At 44.7% G+C, this 17,678-nt stretch overlaps 1 protein-coding gene across 1 annotated transcript in view; it reads left to right on the plus strand.

The window, feature by feature from the left end:
• mterf3 (mitochondrial transcription termination factor 3) overlaps positions 1 to 17,678 on the plus strand; it is a 48,057-nt gene that overhangs the window by 19,411 nt on the left and 10,968 nt on the right. The window contains exons 5-6 of the mRNA XM_072251716.1: positions 4,937 to 5,084; positions 11,561 to 11,632. Of these exons, the coding sequence (XP_072107817.1) occupies positions 4,937 to 5,084; positions 11,561 to 11,632 (220 nt within the window). The remainder of the gene's footprint in view (positions 1 to 4,936; positions 5,085 to 11,560; positions 11,633 to 17,678) is intronic.

Here is a 17,678-nt window from a genome sequence, read left to right on the forward strand (position 1 = left end):
TCATACTTTATTGATCCGGGGGGAAATTGGTTTTTGTTACAGTTGCACGGTAAATAATAAATAGTAATAAAACTATAAATAGTTAAATACTAATATGTAAATTATGCCAGGAAATAAGTCCAGGACCAGCCTATTGGCTCAGGGTGTCTGACCCTCCAAGGGAGGAGTTGTAAAGTTTGATGGCCACAGGCAGGAATGACTTCCTATGACGCTCTGTGCTGCATCTCGGTGGAATGAGTCTCTGGCTGAATGTACTCCTGTGCCCACCCAGTACATTATGTAGTGGATGGGAGACATTGACCAAGATGGCATGCAACTTGGACAGCATCCTCTTTTCAGGCACCACCATCTTGTAGACAGCCTCAGTGTTCTTTGACCGGTCCAGTTTATTGTCAATTCGTATCCCCAGGTATTTGTGATCCTCCACCATGTCCACACTGACCCCCTGGATGGAAACAGGGGTCACCGGTACCTTAGCTCTCCTCAGGTCTACCACCAGCTCCTTAGTCTTTTTTACATTAAGCTCTAGATAATTCTGCTCACACCATGTGACAAAGTTTCCTACCGTAGCCCTGTACTCAACCTCATCTCCCTTGCTGATGCATCCAACTATGGCAGAGTCATCTGAAAACTTCTGAAGATGACAAGACTCTGTGCAGTAGTTGAAGTCCGAGGTGTAAATGGTGAAGAGAAAGGGAGACAAGACAGTCCCCTGTGGAGCCCCAGTACTGCTGATCACTCTGTCGGACACACAGTGTTGCAAGCACACGTACTGTGGTCTGACAGTCAGGTAATCAAGAATCCATGACACCAGGGAAGCATCCACTGTTGAGGAACAGTGGAATACTTTCAAAGTGATTTTTCACAGTGCTCAAAAGTAAGGACAGTGAGTGTGGGGAGAGCCAGCCTTGGATAGCTAGGGAAATAAAAGATAATATCAAATTAAAAGCTCAGGTGTACAAAGTTTCAAAGAGTAGTGGGAAACCGGAGGATTGGGAAAACTTTAAAAAGCAACAAAGAACAAATCAACAAGAAATAAGGAAAGAGTAATAGATAATTCATAATAGATAATTCATAATAGAAATAAGGAAAGAGTAATAGATAATTCATAATAGATAATGAAAGTAAATTAGCACAAAATATAAAAACAGATTGCAAAAGTTTTTATAAATATATAAAGCGGAAGAGGATGGCTAAAGTCAACATAGGTCCCTTGGAAGACGAGAAGGGGAAATTGATATTGGGTGATAAGGAAATGGCTGAGGCATTGAACAACTATTTTGTGTCGGTCTTTGTGGTGGAGGACACGTCTAATATGCCAAAGAAGGATGTTATGGACGAAATGGGAGGTGAGGACCTTGATAAAATCACTGTCACTAAAGAGATAGTGATGAGCAAACTAGAGGGTCTGAAGGTAGATAAGTCCCCTGGTCCTGATGGGATGCATCCCAGGGTGCTGAGGGAATTGGCGGAGGTTATAGTAGACGCGTTGGTAATCATTTATCAAAACTCTCTGGACTCTGGGCAGGTCCTGGCAGATTGGAAGACAGCAAATGTCACGCCACTTTTTAAAAAAGGATATAGGTAAAAGATGGGCAACTATAGGCCGTCTAGGACGAGGGAGATGTCTTCCTTTTTTAAAGAAAGGGGTTTCCCTTCCTCCACTATCAACTCTGCTCTTAAACACATCTCCCCCATTTCACGTACATCTGCTCTCACTCCATCCTCCCGCCACCCCACTAGGAGTAGGGTTCCCCTGGTCCTCACCTACCACCCCACCAGCCTCCGGATCCAACATATTATTCCCCGTAACTTCTGCCACCTCCAACGGGATCCCACCACTAAGCACGTCTTTCCCTCCCCCCCCCCTGCATTCCGCAGGGATCGCTCCCTACGCGACTCCCTTGTCCATTCATCCCCCCCATCCCTCCCCACTGATCTCCCTCCTGGCACTTATCCGTGTAAGCGGAACAAGTGCTACACATGCCCTTACACTTCCTCCCTTACCACCATTCAGGGCCCCAGACAGTCCTTCCAGGTGAGGCAACACTTCACCTGTGAGTCGACTGGGGTGATATACTGCGTCCGGTGCTCCCGATGTGGCCTTTTTTATATTGACGAGACCCGACGCAGACTGGGAGACCGCTTTGCTGAACATCTACGCTCTGTCCGCCAGAGAAAGCAGGATCTCCCAGTGGCCACACATTTTAATTCCACATCCCATTCCCATTCTGACATGTCTATCCATGGCCTCCTCTACTGTAAAGATGAAGCCACACTCAGGTTGGAGGAACAACACCTTATATTCCATCTGGGTAGCCTCCAACCTGATGGCATGAACATCGACTTCTCTAACTTCCGCTAATGCCCCACCTCCCCCTTGTACCCCATCTGTTACTTATTTTTATGCACACATTCTTTCTCTCACTCTCCTTTTTCTCCCTCTGCCCCTCTGAATATACCCCTTGCCCATCCTCTGGGTCCCCCCCCTTGTCTTTCTTCCCGGACCTCCTGTCCCATGATCCTCTCGTATCCCCTTTTGCCAATCACCTGTCCAGCTCTTGGCTCTATCCCTCCCCCTCCTGTCTTCTCCTATCATTTTGGATCTCCCCCTCCCCCTCCAACTTTCAAATCCCTTACTCACTCTTCCTTCAGTTAGTCCTGACGAAGGGTCTCGGCCTGAAACGTCGACTGCACCTCTTCCTACAGATGCTGCCTGGCCTGCTGCGTTCACCAGCAACTTTGATATGTGTTGCAACTATAGGCCAACTAGCTTAACATCTGTAGTCGGGAAAATGCTTGAAGCTGTCATTAAGGAAGAAATAGTGAAATATTTAGAAAGGAGTGGTTCCATTAGACAGACACAGCATGGATTCAGAAAGGGCAGGTCTTGTTTGACAAAATTACTGGAGCTCTTTGAGGACATTATGAGTGCAGTGGATAGAGGGGAACAGGTGGATATCGTACACTTGGATTTCCAGAAGGCGTTCGATAAGGTGCCACACAAGGGACCTATAAATAAGATACGGATGCATGGAGTCAGAGGAAGTGTATTGGCATGGATAGTGGATTGGTTAACCAATAGAAGGCAGAGAGTTGGTATAAATGGGTGTCTGTTCGGTTGGCAGTCAGTGGTGAGTGGGGTGCCGCAGGGGTGGGTGCTGGGCCCGCAGCTGTTCACCATTTACATTGATGATTTGGAAGAGGGGACTGAGTGTAGCAGAGCAAAATTTGCTGATAACTCTAGAGTGAGTGGAAAAGCAAATTGTACAGAGGATTTGGAGAGTCTGCAGAGGGATATAGATGGGTTAAGTGAGTGGGCCAAGGTCTGGCAGGTGGAATACAACTTTGGTAAATGCGAGATCATCCACTTTGGGAGGAATAATAGAAGAGCAGATTATTATTTAAATGGTGAAAGATTGCAGCATGCTGTTGTGCAGAGGGACTTGGGAGAGCTTGTTCATGAATCACAAAATGTTGGCTTGCAGGTACAACAGGTTATTGAGAAGGCAAAAGGAATGTTGGCTTTCCTTGCTAGAGGGATTGAATTCAAGAGCAGGGAGGTCATGCTGCAACTGTACAGGGTACTGGTGAGGCCAGACCTGGAGTACTGTGTGCAGTTCTGGTCTCCATACTTGAGGAAGGATATACTGGCTTTGGAGGCAGTGCAGAGGAGGTTCACCAGGTTGATTCCAGGGATGAAGGGGTTAACCTATGAGGAGAGATTGAGTCACCTGGGACTATACTCTGGAGTTCAGAAGAATGAGAGGGCATCTTATGGAAGCATCTGATTTTGAAAAGGATAGATAAGATAGAAGTAGGAAAGTTGTTTCCATTGGTAGGTGAGACTAGAACTAGTGGACATTGCCTCAAGATTCAGGGGAGAAGATTTAGGACGGAGATGAGGAGAAACTGTTTCTCCCAGAGAGTGGTGAATCTGTGGAATTCTCTGCCCAGGGAAGCAGTTGAGGCTTCTTCACTAAATATATTTAAGATACAGTTAGATAGGTTTTTACATAGTAGAGTAATTAGGGGTCATGGGAAAAAGGCAGGTAGATGGAGCTGAGTTTACGGACAGATCAGCCATGATCTTATTGAATGGCGGGGCAGGCTCGATGGGCCAGATGGCCGACTCCTGCTCCTATTTCTTATGTTCTTATGTTGGAGCACCTTACACTTCCTTTGGTAGAGACATATCTCTGCCCCGCCATCCTGTCTTGATGGTTCCATGAAATACCAGTGACACTTTAGAAAAAAATAAATCTGAATGTAAAATAGTTGTGCCAGTTGTAATATTAGTACTAATATTAAAGCCATTGAATGATCCTATCATGCATAACAGCTGTTCAAAAAACTTGGCTAAGAAAACTTTTAATTATATTTTCTTCATAGCTACAAAGCAATATATAATGTTTTATTAATTAGTATTAGGTATTTATAATTGTTTGTATTATCAATATGATATCCTGATATTTATTATTATTTACGAGAAAGGTTTCCGCACCATGACGTCTCGCGGTACTGTAGTGGTTAACATGATGCTATTACAGAGCAGAACGTTTGAGTTTCGAGTTCAATTCTGGTGCCCACTGTGTGCATGAGGGTTTCCTCCGGGTGCTCTGGTTTCCTCCCACAGTCCAAAGACATACTGGTTAGCAGGTTAATTGGTCATTGTAAACTGTCCTGTGATTAGGTTTGGGTTAAAAAAGTGGATTTCTGGGCCACACAGCTCAGTGGACGGACAGAAGAACCCTGTTCCACACTGTCTCTGAATAGAATAAATAATGTTTCTTTACAATGTGCTGTGTAAGGACGGTGTGTTGTATTTGGTGTAGTATAATTCATTATATATAAAATTTTCCAGCTGTGCCTATGTAAATCACAGCCGATTTTGTCATGTGAGTCTTTTAAGAAAGTATGTGCTTTTCCCTTTCAGAGTACAATATCTGCAATCTCAGAAATTCAACAAAGAAGCCATTTCACGGATGCTGTCAGCAGCTCCTTACTTGTTGAATTTCAGTGTGGAAAGACTGGACAATAGGCTGGGATTCTACCAGAAAGAACTGCAGCTAAGTAAACAAAAGGTAAGTGCACAACTTCTCAAACTTCAAAGTAAATTCATTATCAAACTACATACCTGTCACCATACACAACCGTGAAATTCATTTCCTTGCCGGCATTGACTGTAGAACTAGAGTCAGGAAAATGCAGATGCCTGAGAGATGGTGGATGTTGCCAGGTCTTGAGGACCTGAGTTTTGCGAAAGTTTGAATAGGTGAGGACTTTATTCTCTGGAGTGTAGGAGAATGAGGGGAGATTTGATAGAGATGTACATAATTATGAGAGGTACAGACAGGGTAAATGCAAGCATGCTGGTATTGGGTGAGACCAGAATGAGAGGTCACAGGTTAAGGGTGAAGGCGAAATATTGAAGGGGAACTTCTTTACTCAGAGGATGGTGTGAGTGTGGAATGAGCTGCCAGAGGAAGTGGTCAATACAGGTTCAATTTCAGCATTTAAGGGAAATTTGGATAGGTATATGGATGGGAGGGGTATGTTGGTCCAAGTGCAGGTTGATGGAATTAGGCAAGATTATAGTTTATCACAGATTTGATGGGCTGAAGGGCCAGTTTCTCTGCTACAGTGTTCTGTGACTTGCCACTTGAATGAGACTTCATGTAACTCTTCTTTTTGTGCCAAGCCTAGAGCCTGGTTATTTATGTGTGTGTGTGTGTGTGTGTGTGTATGTATATATATAAAATATATGTACACTTACAAACACACGCAGTGCCTATAAAAAGTTTTCATGTTTTATTTTTTACAATATTGAATCACTTTGGATTTAATTTGGCTTTCTTTGACACTGATCAACAGGTAAAGATTCTTTGCTGTCAAAGTGAGAACAAATTTCTACAAAATGATCTAAATTAAATAGATATAAAACACAAAGTAATTGATTGCATAAGTATTCCCGCCTCCCCACCCAATATGACCAAATCATCACTGATGCAGCCAATTGGTTTTAGAAGTCATATAATTAGTTAAATGGAGATCACTGTGTGTTCTCAAGGTGTTTCAATTGATTGTAGTAAAAATACACCTGTATTTGGAAGGTCCAGCTGCTGGTGAGTCAGTATCCTGCAACAACTACACCATGAAGACAAAAGTATACTCCAAGCAACTTTGCGAAAATGTTATTGAGAGGCATAAGTCAGGAGATGGATAGGGGAAAATTTCCAAGTTACTGAATATCTCTTGGAGTACAGTTAAGCCAATAATCAAGAAATGGAAAGAATATGGCACAGCTGTAAATCTGCCTAGAGCAGGCTGTCATCAAAAACTGAGCGACTGTGCAAGAAGGGCACTAGTGAGGGAGGCCACCCAGAGACCTGTGACAACTCTGGAGGAGTTACAAGCTTCAGTGGCTGAGATGGGAGAGACTGGGCATACAACCACTGTTGCCCGGGTGCTTCACCAGTCACAGCTTTATGGAAGAGTAGCAAAGAGAAAGCCTCTGATGGAAAAAAAACCCATGAAATCTCAGCTAAAGTTTGCCAGAAGACATATGGGAGACTCTGAAGTCAGCTGGAAGAAGGTTCTACGACCTTATGAAACCAAAATTGAACGTTTTGGCCAACAGACTTAATGCTATATTTGGTGTAAGCCAAACACCACCACATCATCAAAAACACACCATCCCTACCATGAAGCATGGTGGTGGCTGCATCATGCTGTGGGGGTGCTTCACTGCAGCAGGCCCTGGAAGGCTTGTGAAGGTAGAGGGTAAAATGGTGGCATCTGTTAGTCTCGCGAGACCATGGATCTGCGCCTGGAAGGTCTCTAGGGCACAGGCCTGGTCAAGGTTGTATGGAAGACCAGCAGTTACCCATGCTGCAAGTCTCCCCTCTCCACGACACCGATGTTGTCCAAGGGAAGGGCAAGGGCCGATACAGCTTGGCACCAGTGTCATCGCAGGAGTTGCCAGAACGAGGTTGAAGGCAACGTCGGACTGCCTTACGGACTCCAGCTCCGGATTTGTCCTCAGGGTTTACTCCCGAAGCCTTTCCCATGAGTGGGTATGGCCGCAAGGCAGCGGAGGTTTGAAATCAGAGTTTCCATCTCTTAGTTGGACTGCCTTCCCAGGCTGACGAGCTCCATCTACCTGAAGCACTGGTTTTAAGGCACCAGGACCCGCCTTCGCCCCTTCTCCTGTCAGTAGAAACAGTTCCACCGGGCTTAGAGGCTAAGCCACGCAAGAAGGCCAGGAGTTGGACTTGGTTGTCAGGGGCTATTTGAGATGCATGCCATGAGGAACACTTTTAGGTAGTGGGAGCTTGTCTCCACTACCACTCCTCGGCTTGACAACCTTGGAACCAGAGGGTTAGGGTAAAATAAATGCAGCAAAATACGGGGAAATCCTGGAGGAAAACCTGATGCAGTGTCCAAAAGAACTGGACTTGGGAGAAGATTTGTTTTCCACCAAGACAATAGTCCCAAGCAAAAAGCTAAAGCTACACAGGAATGGCTTAAAAACAACAAAGTTAATGTCCTAGAGTGGCCAAGTCAGAATCCAGACCTCAATCCATAAGATATAGCAGCAGAAGCAAGCCATTCAGCCCATCGAGTCTGCTCTGCCATTCAGTCATGGGCTGATCCAATTCTTCCAGTCATCCCCACTCCCCTACCTTCTCCCCATACTCTTTGATGCCCTGGCTAATCAAGAACTGATCTATCTCTGCCTTAAATGCACCCAATGACTTAGCATCCACAGCCACTAGTGGCAACAAATTCCACAGATTTACCACCCTCTGATTAAAGGAATTTCTCCGCATCTCTGTTCTAAATGGACGTCCTTCAATCCTGAAGTCGTGTCCTTTTGTCTTAGAATCCCCTCCCATGGGAATTAACTGTGCCTTATCTAATCTGTTCAGCCCTTTTAATATTCGGAATGTTTCCATGAGATCCCCCCTCATTCTCCTGAACTGCAGGGAATACAGCCCAAAAGCTGCCAGACGTTCCTCACATGGTAACCCTTTCAATCCTGGAATCATTCTCGTGAATCTTCTCTGGACCCTCTCCAATGTCAGTATATCCTTTCTAAAATAAGGAGCCCAAAACTGCTCACAATACACCAAGTGTGGCCTCACGAGTGCCTTATAGAGTCTCAACATCACAGCCCTGCTCTTATATTCTATACCTCTAGAAATGAATGCCAACGTTGCATTCGCCTTCTTCACCACCGACTCAACCTAGAGGTTAACCTTTAGGATAACTTACACAAGGACTCCCGAGTCCCTTTGCATCTCTGCATTTTGAACTCTCTCCCCATCTAAATAATAATCTGCCTGATAATTTCTTGCACCAAAGTGCATGACCATACACTTTCCAACATTGTATTTCATTTGCCACTTCTTTGCCTATTCCCCTAAACTATCTAAGTCTCTCTGCAGGCTCTCTGTTTCCTCAACACTACCCGTTCCTCCAGCTATCCTTGTATCATCGGCAAATTTAGCCATAAATCCGTTAATACCATAATCCAAATCATTGATATACATCGTAAAAAGCAGCAGCCCCAACACCGACCCCTGTGGAAATCCACTGGTAACCGGCAGCCAGCCAGAATAGGATCCCTTTATTCCCACCCTCTGTTTTCTGCCAACCGGCCAATGCTCCACCCATTCCATAGGCTCTTATCTTGCTAAGCAGCCTCATGTGCGGCAACTTGTCAAAGGCCTTCTGAAAGTCCAAGTTCACCACATCTACTGCATCTCCTTTGTCTACCCTGCTTGTAATTTCCTCAAAGAACTGCAGTCGGTTTGACAGGTGGGATTTTCCTTTCAGGAAACCATACTGGCTTTGGCCTATCTTGTCATGTGCCTCCAGGTACTCCGTAATCTCATCCCTAACAATCGATTCCAACAACTTCCCAACCACTGATGTCAGGCTAACAGGTCTGTAGTTTCCTTTCTGCTGCTTCCCACCCTTCTTAAATTATCCCTCTCAAAGCTAACCCTAACCCAGCCTTCTCCCCATAACCTTTGGTGCCCTGACTATTTAAGAACCTATGAACCTCTGCTTTAAATATACCCAATGACTTGGCCTCCACAGCCATCTGTGGGAGTTAATTCCACAGATTCACACTGTCTGGATAAAGAAATTCCTCCTCATCTGTGTACTAAATGAACGTTTTCTATTCTGAGGCAGTACCCTCTGGTCCTAGACTCCTTCACTATAGGGAACATCCTCTGCACATCCACTCTGTCTCAGCTTTCCAATGGCTTATGAGGGTAGGTTGAGCAAGCTGGACTTTTTCTCTCTGGGGTGAGAGAGAGGTGACTGGATAGAGATGTACAAGATGATAAGAGGCATAGATCTAGTGACAGTCAGAGACTTTATGCAGGGCGGAAATAGTTAATACAAAGGGCTATAAAAATAAGGTGATTGGAGGAAAGTAGAGGAGGGATGTCAAAAGTAAGTTTTATACACAGAGGGTGTTGGGGGTGAGGAACACGCTGCCAGGGGCGGTGTAGAGACAGATACATCTGTAAAACTCTTACAGGCACATGGAGGATAGAAAAGTGGATGGATATGTGGGAGGAAAGGGTTACACTGATCTTAGAGCAGGTGAAAGACCAACACATGGTGAGCCTGTGTTGTAGAGTTCTATGAGGTAAATATTGAAAGAGTGACTACCATTTCAGTATTTATCCCAACTCCGAGAGCCTCTTGTGGAAGAAATGGGACTTGAGGATGAAGCGGTTTCATGATCCAACGATAAACATTTGATGAACTGGATTTTCCCGATGTCCACACAAAGTGAACATCGATCACGGTGGGTTTGGCATCAGTGACAGAATTGATGGGTTAGGAACTGGGAGCCAATTGAAGCACAAGTGAGAGGAAATGCGGGGAATGAAGCTTCCAGCCTCTCTATTTCCCAACAATGACAAGAACAGAGCGGGAAGTGTAAAACAGTGAAAACATCCTGATTTCAGCTGGAATTGCCAACTGATGAAATGTGAGGCAGAGCAGTACCTGACAAATACTTGGCTGTGTACTTCAACTGAGCTGTCAAAGCATTGTAGAGCAGAGTCTGACAAGTTTAATTTAATTGTCATTCAACCATACATCAATACAGCCAAATGAAACTGTTACTCTGGGGCCAAGGTTCAAACACAGTGTCAACAGTCACACACAGCACAAGGCATATATAGCACATATAACTGACTGACTGAGGGACATATAGCACATATAACTGACTGAGGGACATATAGCGCATATAACTGACTGACTAAGGGACATATAGCACATATTACTGACTGACTGAGGAACATATAGCACATATAACTGAGGGACATATAGCACATATAACTGATGGACTAAGGGACATATAGCACATATAACTGACTGAGGCACGTATAGCACATAACTGATGGACTAAGGGACATATAGCACATATAACTGATGGACTAAAGGACATACAGCACATATAACTGATGGACTAAGGGACATACAGCACATATAACTGACTGACTGAGGAACATATAGCACATATAACTGACTGAGGGACATATAGCACATATAACTGACTGACTGAGGCACATATAACTGATGGACTAAGGGACATATAGCACATATAACTGATGGACTAAGGGACATACAGCACATATAACTGACTGACTGAGGCACGTATAGCACATGTAACTGACAGGCTAAGGCACACATAACTGACTGACTGAGGCCTCTGTCAGTCAGAGGTGACCATGAATATTGCATCCCGGCTGTCTAGGTACGCAATCCTGGGTAGTGCAATATGGAGAGCAAACTGTTGCCCATGTAGCAAGCTCCCCCTTTAAACGCAACTGATAAACCCAAAGGAATGGCAGAGACCGATACAGTCTGGTACCAATAGTATCGCAGCTGTTGTCAGCCGGCGTTGAACTCAATGTAGGACTGCCTAACTCCAGATTTTTCCCTCAGGTTTACTCGCGAAGCCACAAGGCAGCGGTGGTTTGAGATCAGAGGTTTCCTTTCGATGAGCTGCCAACCACGGTTGACGGGCCCCATCTGCCTGAAGCGGCTGGTTTTAAGGCACCAGTAACCTGCCTTTGCCGCTTCTCCTGTCAGTAGAAACACTTCCATAGAAACCGTAGAAAAATAGAGAGGTCGGGTTCATGGGTTCATTATCAATTCAGAAATCGGATGGTGGAGGGGAAGAAGCTGTTCCTGCATCATTGAGGGTATGTCTTCAGGCTCCTGTACCTCCTACCTGCTGGTGGCAATGAGAAGAGGGCACGTCCTGGGTGATGGGGGTCCGTAACAGATGCTGCCTTTTTGAGGCATCACATTTTGAAAATATCTTTGATGCCTATTGCCCATGAAGGAGCTGGTTGAGTTTACAACCCTCTGCAGCTTTTCCTGATCCTGTGCAGTGGCCCCTCCACACCAGACAGTGATGCGACCAGTTAGAATGCTCTCCACGGTACATCTGGAAAGAGCTTTGCTTTTCTTTTTATTTGAAATGATGATTTTAGTGAATGTGTCCTTTATTCTTTCCCAGACACGTGACCTGGTCACTCGACTCCCCAAGTTGTTAACTAACAGCTTGGAGCCAGTGAAGGAAAATCTTAAAGTAAGTGGAATTTGACTCAAGATCAGTGTTTCTTCATATCAGATTCAAATAAAATTCCAGTCTTGAAGAAGGGTCTCATACGAAAATGTTGACTGTTTATTGATTTCCATAGATGCTGCTTGACCTGCTGAGTTCCTCCAGCATTGTGTGTGTGTGTTGTTTTGGATTTCCAGATTCTGCAGAATCTCTTGCCTTAACAAATTTTTGGGAACACTATAGAACATAGAAATTTTACAGCACGTAACAGGCCCTTCGGCCCACAATGTTGTGCTGACCATGTAACCTACTCTGGAGACTGCCTAGAATTTCCCCAGCACATAGCCCTCTATTTTTCTAAGCTCCTTGTACCATTATTTAGCCACTGGAGTCCAATTTAGCTGGGAGACAACAGTGCATGGGCGGACAACAGATCAATATATAGTGCTGGGGGGGGGGGGGCGCGGTCATTGCTCAAAAAGAAATAGATCCATACATTACACTTCCTCCCCCTTTAGAGTAATGCAACATAGAACTGTTTATGTACAAAACATTCAATTTCCCTTTCATAAACCCATATTCCAAATAAACATGCTTTCACAATGACAGTCCATAGCTAACTTCACTATCCAGTCTTTTGGGTGGTGCTCTGTTTCTTTCAGGGCAGCCCCTCTGGACCTGTGGAGTGGGATCAGGTTTAGTAGGTGTCTTGTCTAAGACAACGTTCTCAGTTTCCGGTGTCACGTTGCTGTCAGAGACATGATCATCACTGAGAGGTAAGTCCGGTGACTATAATGTGTCCACCTTGTTGGATGCAGTCAATTCAGGTTGACATTCAGTACCTGGTTGACATAACGTCTCCATGTCTGATCTCCAGCATCCACTGTGTACGTCAGTGATCCAGTTCCTGTAGCTATCCCACCAGGTGTCCACCTGTCTTCTCAGTAATCATGCGCTAGGACTTCCTGTCCAACGTCGAAGCTGCTTGCAAATTCACTTGGCAACCGTCTGAACAGATTATTCTGCACTTCCCTCTGTAGATCTGGTTTCAGGAGGTCTATGAGAGATCTCAGATTCCTGTTCATAAACAGCATTAGACAATAAGACACAGGAGCAGAATGAGGCCATTCAGCTCATTGAGTCTGCTCTGCCATTCCATCATGGCTGATCACAGAGCCCACTCAACCCCGTACACCTGCCTTCTTGCTGTATCCTTTGATGCCCTGACCAATCAGGGAACGATCATTTTCCACCTTAAATATGCGCACGGACGTGGCCTCCACCACAGTCTGTGGCAGAGCATTCCACAGATTTACTCCTCTCTGGCTAAAAAAAAATTCCACCTTCCCTCCGTTGTAAAGGGTCGCCCCTCAGTTTTGAAGCTATGCCCTCTAGTTCTGGATACCCCACACCATAGAAAACATCCTCTCCATATCCACCTGATCTATTCCTTTCAATATTCAGTAGGTTTCAATGAGATCCCCAAGCATTCTTCTGAAATCCAGCGAGTACAGGCTCAAAGTTGCCAAATGTTGCTCATATGTGAACCCCTTCATTCCCAGAATCATCCTCATGAACCTCCTCTGGACTCTCTCCAATCACAATGCATCCTTTCAGAGATATGGGGCCCAAAACTGTTGATAATACTCCAAGTGTGGCCTAATTATTGTCTTAAAAAGCCTCAGCCTTATCTCCTTGCTTTTATATTCTATTCCCCTTCAAATAAATGTCAATATTGCATTTGCCTTCTTTACCACAGACTCAACCTGTGAATTAACCTCCTGGGAGTCTTGCATGAGGACTCCTAAGTCCCTCTACACCTCTGATGTTTGAACCTTCTCCCCATTTAGGTAATAGTCTGCACCATTGTTCCTTTTACCAAAATGCATTATCATACATTTCTCAACACTGTATTCCATCTGTTACTTTTTTGACCATTCTTCCAATGTGTCTAAGTCCTGCTGCAATCGCATTGCTTCCTCAGCACTACCCACCCCTCCACCTACCTTTGTATCATCCGCAAACTTTGCCACATAGTCATCAATTCCATTATCTAAATTATTGACAAACAATGTGAAAAGCAGCGGTCCCAATACTGACCCCTGAGGAACACCACTAGTCACTGGCAACAAAGGTTTCAAAGGTACGTTGAATGTCAGAGAGATGTATACAATATACATCCTGAAATGCTTTTTCTTCACAACCATCCAGAGGAGTGCCCTCAGAGAATGAATGACAGTTAAATGTTAGAACCCCAAGGACCCCCCCCCCCAGCTCCCCTCCTTCCCGCGCGTAAGCGGCAGTGAGCGACAATCCCCTCTCCCCCCACCGGCAAACAAAAGCATCGGCACTGCCAACGAGTTCTCAAGCGTGAGCAAAACAACAGCAAAGACACAGACTTGCAGTTACCCCAAAGACTTTGCGTTTCACCCGGCACTCGGCATACCACTGGCTCTCTCTCTCCCTAATAAGGGAGAAAGAGGTGTCTCCGTTTCACAACGAGAGGGGAGACATAACAAACAACTCGCTGGTTTACGATGTTAAAAGTCCGTTGTGTCACTTTTTCTGAGCTCTGTGCCCAAAGATCTCGGGTCTCCGGGCACACAGCGTTAGATCTTCCAACTCCCCCGACGACACACTGATCTCCTGCTGTGACACCGACCTTCAATCCGCTCGTCTCTAGAGCCACGAGATTTCAGTCCTCCGAAGGTGAGCTAAGCTCTGAGGCCGAGCCCGTGGTGCGCCGAATAACAGCCAGTTGTGAAACTCCAAGAGCGGGTCCCATTCCCACAACGAACTGCGGTCAGCGTGTAACTCCAGTTCAGGCTCTTCAAAAGAGCCCTGAAAGTGAAAAATAGAGATATTAAAGATGCCAGCGAAGGAATCACCATTGGGTGCCATTATCCCTCCTGAGCAGGTGTTTGATTTGTCGTCGCATGACAGAGTTCTGCTACACGAATAGGAATTTGTCCAGCTTGTGCTTCAGAGAAATGTCCTCCTTGTCCATCACTTTAATGGACTTTTTGGATAAACCTTTCAGCTAACCCATTCGTTGCTGGATGGTAAGGAGCTGATTTGAAATGTCTGATGCCATTTTTCTTCATGAACAGTCGGAAATCTTCTGATGTGGTGCGTTGTCACTCATAATTTGTTCTGGTAAGCCATTTCAGGCAAAGGTAGTCGTCAGAGCGGATACGGTCTTTGCTGAGATGGTTGACTTCATTGGTAAAACCACCAGCCACTTTGAATGATCATCCACAGCAATCAGGAACATGGAGTCCATGAATGGCCCAGCAAAGTCAATATGTACTTTCCGCCATGGTGACGACAGCCATTCCCAGGGGTGTAACGGTGCCTGTGGGAGTGCATTTTGAACTTTTTGGCATTCCAAACAGTTTTTGGCCAAGTCTTCAATCTGTTTATCTATTCCCTTCTCAAATACCTTCTCATTAGCATTAAGCAGCTGTGACAGTCTCTGGTTAGTGCTACCATTTGTGCTGCAGTTGCCTGTTGATGTCACATTGAGAGCTTTAATTGAGTGCCAGTCTGGTTGGATTTTTCTCAACAGTTCAAGTCCGAAAAGTGCTGGCTCTCCGCCTTTCAATATGTAAAGCTCTAATTGTTGTTTTTGGCCTCCATATGTCATGTTTATTTTCATTTTGCCTTTAGGCAACTCTTTTTTTTGCCTGTGTAAGTCATTAGTATCACTGAGGTAGTCTCTAGTGGTACCTTAGACTTTTGTAGTCAGCCTCTGGAATTATCGACAAAGCTGACCCTGTATCCGGCTCCATTTTCAGTTTTACACCAGACACATCTATTGTAATCCAGATGATTTTTTGATCTGCTTTAGTTATACTCTGCAGTTTTAGGCATGACAGTTCACCTTGGTCAGACTCTATGTGGTCTGATTCTGTTTTACATTCAGTAACTTTATGCATTTGCTTAGTTTTGTGTTTGAGACTTTTCATTTGGTTGTGCTTTTTGTCTGCCTTGCACATTCTCTCCGTGACCTTGTCTGTGTTAGTTTCTGCAAACTTTCATTGAAGCAACAGTCTTTTGCATCATGTGAGGATTTGCCACATTGCTAACATCTTTGGCTTTTTGTACCGTTCAGGAAAATTCTGTGCATTTCACATTCTAACCTCTTTTTTTTGTAGTTCTGCTGCATCCTTTGCTGCAGTCTCTAACGATATTTCAATGGTCAATGCCCGTTCTAAGGTTAAGTCTCTTTCAGGCAGTAGCCTATTTTGAGTGCTTTGACTATGCATGCTACATACAAGCCTGTCCCTTAATACATCAGAAAGTCCATTTTGCGCAGTTCTGCAATGTACTCAGAAATACTTTCATCTTTTGACTGGTTTCTTTTAAATCTAAATCTCTCAGCTATTGCCAGCGGTTTCGGACTCAGGTGACTTTGTAAAATTGTAACAATTTCATCAAGCATTTTGCTTACTGGCTTTGCAGGGGTTACTAAGCTGTGTAAAGACTGTACGTTCTTGCACCCATTGAACTAAGAAGTGTGAGGGCTTTCTTTTGCTCCTCCACGTTGTTCACGTTACAATACAGTTCAACCTTCTCGATATACAACTCCCAGCCTTCATTCGTGCTATCAAATTCGTCAACTGAAGCCACCGCCTCGTTATTTTCACTTTAAATTCAGTACGTCTTTCACTGTTACTATGCACTGTACTCATACATTTGTTAGTGTCTGTGACGACTTTTTCGTGCTGTTTAACTCTTGCTGTTTTGTCTCGTAACTGTCAGTGCAATCCGTGACATCTTCTGACTTTCAGGTTCATATTTGTCGCCAATTTGGTGGGTCTGTGCACAACTATATATCAATTAAATAAAAGCACGCACACGGGTTATGACTGTAACTGGTGCATTCACACTGCAGTGAGACAGAGGGAATGTGCATGTCCAGGCAACAGCGCATGCATAGACGACAGATCAATATATAGTGCTAAGGTGGGGGGATGGGTCATTGCTCTGAAAGAAATAGATCCATACATCACAGCCCTGATAAACCAATGACCCAATTAACCAGAATCCACTTTATTTGGTTAAATTACCAATTTGGAGTGGACTTGTCGTCATCTGATAATTATATGTGGCTTCTGAAGTTTGCTGGTTTTTGAAAAGGTTCTTGAAGTTCAGTCTTGAAAGGCCTGGCTATGGTTTTGATTCCTTGTCCTCCTCAGAGACTGCATGGTCATGGAATCACTTTTCCATTCCAGAGCTGTTGCAATGTCTTTTTCCTTAAGCCTGCGTGTGTTGGTTATCCATCATGTCCAACGATGACAGGAGACCTGTGTGGGAGAGTTTTTAAAGTGGAAACGCAGTTGTACTGGGGCAGTTCCTCTCTCTCGACCTCGGAAATCGGGTTCGAGTTCACTGGTGTGAGTAGTCGTCACAAACTGGGGTCTTCCTTGGTTACAGTGGATGACCATGACATCTCCTGCGCCTTGTAATGCCCTTTGCTCTCCACGAAGCTTTACAGAACCACCTTCCTGGCCATTGGATCTCCCTGTTGATCTCATCTGTCCGGCCCACTGGAACTAACATCACCTGATAGGACAGGCACCCATCTCACTGGGTGGGGATGGGGTCGGGTCTCCATCGCTGAAATCATACTTATCACTTCCTCACACAGGTCTGAATGAAATTGTCAATTGTCCAACAAACATTTTGTTTCTCAGTGTACAGAGAGAGATTGACACAAAAGATTTGCAGATTTGAAGGAGTGGATCAGAGCGGAAATATTTTACTGTGTTTAGCATTGTTTCTATTTCACAATCATTTATAAGCATTCATAATTTCTGTCCAGTAGATCTATATACCGCTAATTCCATCATGCAGTGTACAATAGAATTAGGTCTAGATTCCTGAGAATGATCCCAGGAATGAAAGGGTTAACATAGGAGTGTTTGATGGCTCTGGGCCTGTACTCACTGCAGTTTGGGAGAGGGAATGAGGGTGGCTCTCATTGAAACCCATCGAATATTGAATGGTCTGGACAGAGTGGATGTGGAGAGGATGTTTCCGATAGTGGGGGAGTCTAGGACCAGAG

Source organism: Mobula birostris, chromosome 1 (genome assembly GCF_030028105.1).
Source record: "Mobula birostris isolate sMobBir1 chromosome 1, sMobBir1.hap1, whole genome shotgun sequence".
Lineage (NCBI taxonomy): Eukaryota > Metazoa > Chordata > Chondrichthyes > Myliobatiformes > Myliobatidae > Mobula > Mobula birostris.